Below are 2,029 nucleotides of genomic sequence, written 5' to 3'. Positions count from 1 at the left end.
ATGTTGAAAATAGCCTTTTTGCGCTTAAATTCATAGGTATTGAGAAGAGGTAAAACCGGTCATCGGTTGCTATGGCAACCAATGTGCTTAGCAACCAAAATTTTGCCATTTTTTGTTTGTTTCGTCAAAACTAGTAAATGTGTGAAGTTTGAAGAAAATCCATGACCATGCGTGCCACACTCCCTATGTAAAAGTTGAAATGGTTACAGAGAACCAGTATTAATAAGATATCTTATTTAATTATCAAGATATCTCAATTGATTTATAAGATATCTTATCGAATTATAAAGATATCTTATTTAACTTTAAAAGATATCTTGAACGTGAATAAATTCTAAAATGGCTTGCCATATTATTCATCCTATTACCTGAAATGTCACAGGCCTGAAATTGTATGTGGAAAGTAAGTTTACAATCATATAATAATTCTACAGTAATATTTTGTGACCATTGTGTGATATTTTCTTATTTTAATCCGAAACGACATATATCTTATATATCTGCTCAGATTTTAAAGAAATAATGATAATAATGTACAGGAAATTTGAAATGAGAAAGTTCATTATACTGTCAATGTCCATGACCTCGAGTAATAAGACACTGAGTAGAATCTATACTAACAAACAAGAAGACCTCATTTTGTGTGTCGATTCTCTTCCTTCCACAATAAATTAATCATTATGCCTCTGTGTCCTATAGGTACCTTGCATAGTCACATTTGTCATCCATTACTATGATTATTCAGTTTGGGTTATTTGGGGAGAACAACGAAAAAAGGCGTCCGGATATTGTTTCCGTCATCGGACTGACTTTTAAGTCATAAACAAGACTTCTGTTTAGAACTGTTTTAAAATAGCACATTATTTTCAAAAGTACTTCGGGCAGGACAGTTATTTTCACGGTTTTCTGCACACTATGATCATACATATACTATAAATAAAATGTATTTTCTATTTTCTTTCAATTCTATGTTAACTATCCAGGGGGGTTGCTGATATTAATTCTTTCCTATTGACTTGCATAACATGAATGTCTGAAAAAATCAGTGTACTAAATGCCAAATTATTCTTTGATAGTTGAAAAGGATAATGAAGAAGGAGACCTTGTTACAACAGAAGAAGAGAATGAAGATAGAGACCTTGTTACAGCAGAAGCAGAGAATGAAGAACGAGACCGTGTTACAGCAGAAGAAGAGAACGAAGAACGAGACCTTGTTACAGCAGAAGAAGAGAATGAAGAACGAGACCTTGTTACAGCAGGAGAAGAGAACGAAGAACGAGACCTTGTTACAGCAGAAGAACAGAATGAAGAACGAGACCTTGTTACAGCAGGAGAAGAGAACGAAGAACGAGACCTTGTTACAGCAGAAGAAAAGAATGAAGAACGAGACCTTGTTACAGCAGGAGAAGAGAACGAAGAACGAGACCTTGTTACAGCAGAAGAAGAGAATGAAGAACGAGACCTTGTTACAGCAGGAGAAGAGAACGAAGAACGAGACCTTGTTACAGCAGAAGAAGAGGGTGCATCAGAAGATCTACATACAACACACGACCAAACAACAGAGAAAAGTTAAAGTAAGGACTGTTCATTGGTTAACAGTTGAGATATCAAATTACGTTTCCCTTTCATCCTAAATTCCATTGGTGATGTTTCGATTTTAAAGTTTTACCAAGTTGATAGTAAATAATTTCATGTGAACAATAACTGTGAAATAGTATGAAGATATCATAGTTGTCCAGTCATTTTAACAAGGACAATTATCATTGATGATCAACAAATATAGTTTGAAAAACTGCATGACGTAATCAGAGAAAGAATGTAACTCCTTTGGTATAAATGTATATATTTGTTATCCCTACAGATAATTTATTCATGTTTTGTATCATCGGTTAAAGGCATAGAATGCATGTAATTTGTGGAGAAATGATAATTAATTTTTTTTTTAAATTGTTTGTATGTACATTGAACGACAAATATATGTGACGTATAAAATTTTCTGACGTTAGACACACAAATCAATGAATGTGTT

The 2,029-nt window shown here is 33.5% G+C and overlaps 1 protein-coding gene across 1 annotated transcript; it reads left to right on the top strand.

Annotated features, from left to right (window-relative positions):
- The first annotated feature begins 1,054 nt into the window (after nt 1–1,054).
- Nucleotides 1,055–1,573, top strand: LOC134723130 (glutamic acid-rich protein-like). The gene has a single exon (XM_063586771.1). The coding sequence runs from the start codon at nt 1,055–1,057 to the stop codon at nt 1,571–1,573; it is 519 nt and encodes a 172-aa protein (XP_063442841.1).
- Nucleotides 1,574–2,029: the final 456 nt, after the last annotated feature.

The sequence above is a fragment of the Mytilus trossulus genome, chromosome 6 (genome assembly GCF_036588685.1).
Source record: "Mytilus trossulus isolate FHL-02 chromosome 6, PNRI_Mtr1.1.1.hap1, whole genome shotgun sequence".
Classification (NCBI taxonomy): domain Eukaryota; kingdom Metazoa; phylum Mollusca; class Bivalvia; order Mytilida; family Mytilidae; genus Mytilus; species Mytilus trossulus.
Note: the sequence above shows the minus strand (reverse complement) of the source record. Positions and strands in the feature narration are given on the sequence as shown.

What these genes read in the sequence shown, in the direction of transcription:
- LOC134723130 (XM_063586771.1), top strand. Translation starts at nt 1,055, where the DNA reads ATGCCAAATTATTCTTTGATAGTTGAAAAGGATAATGAAGAAGGAGAC.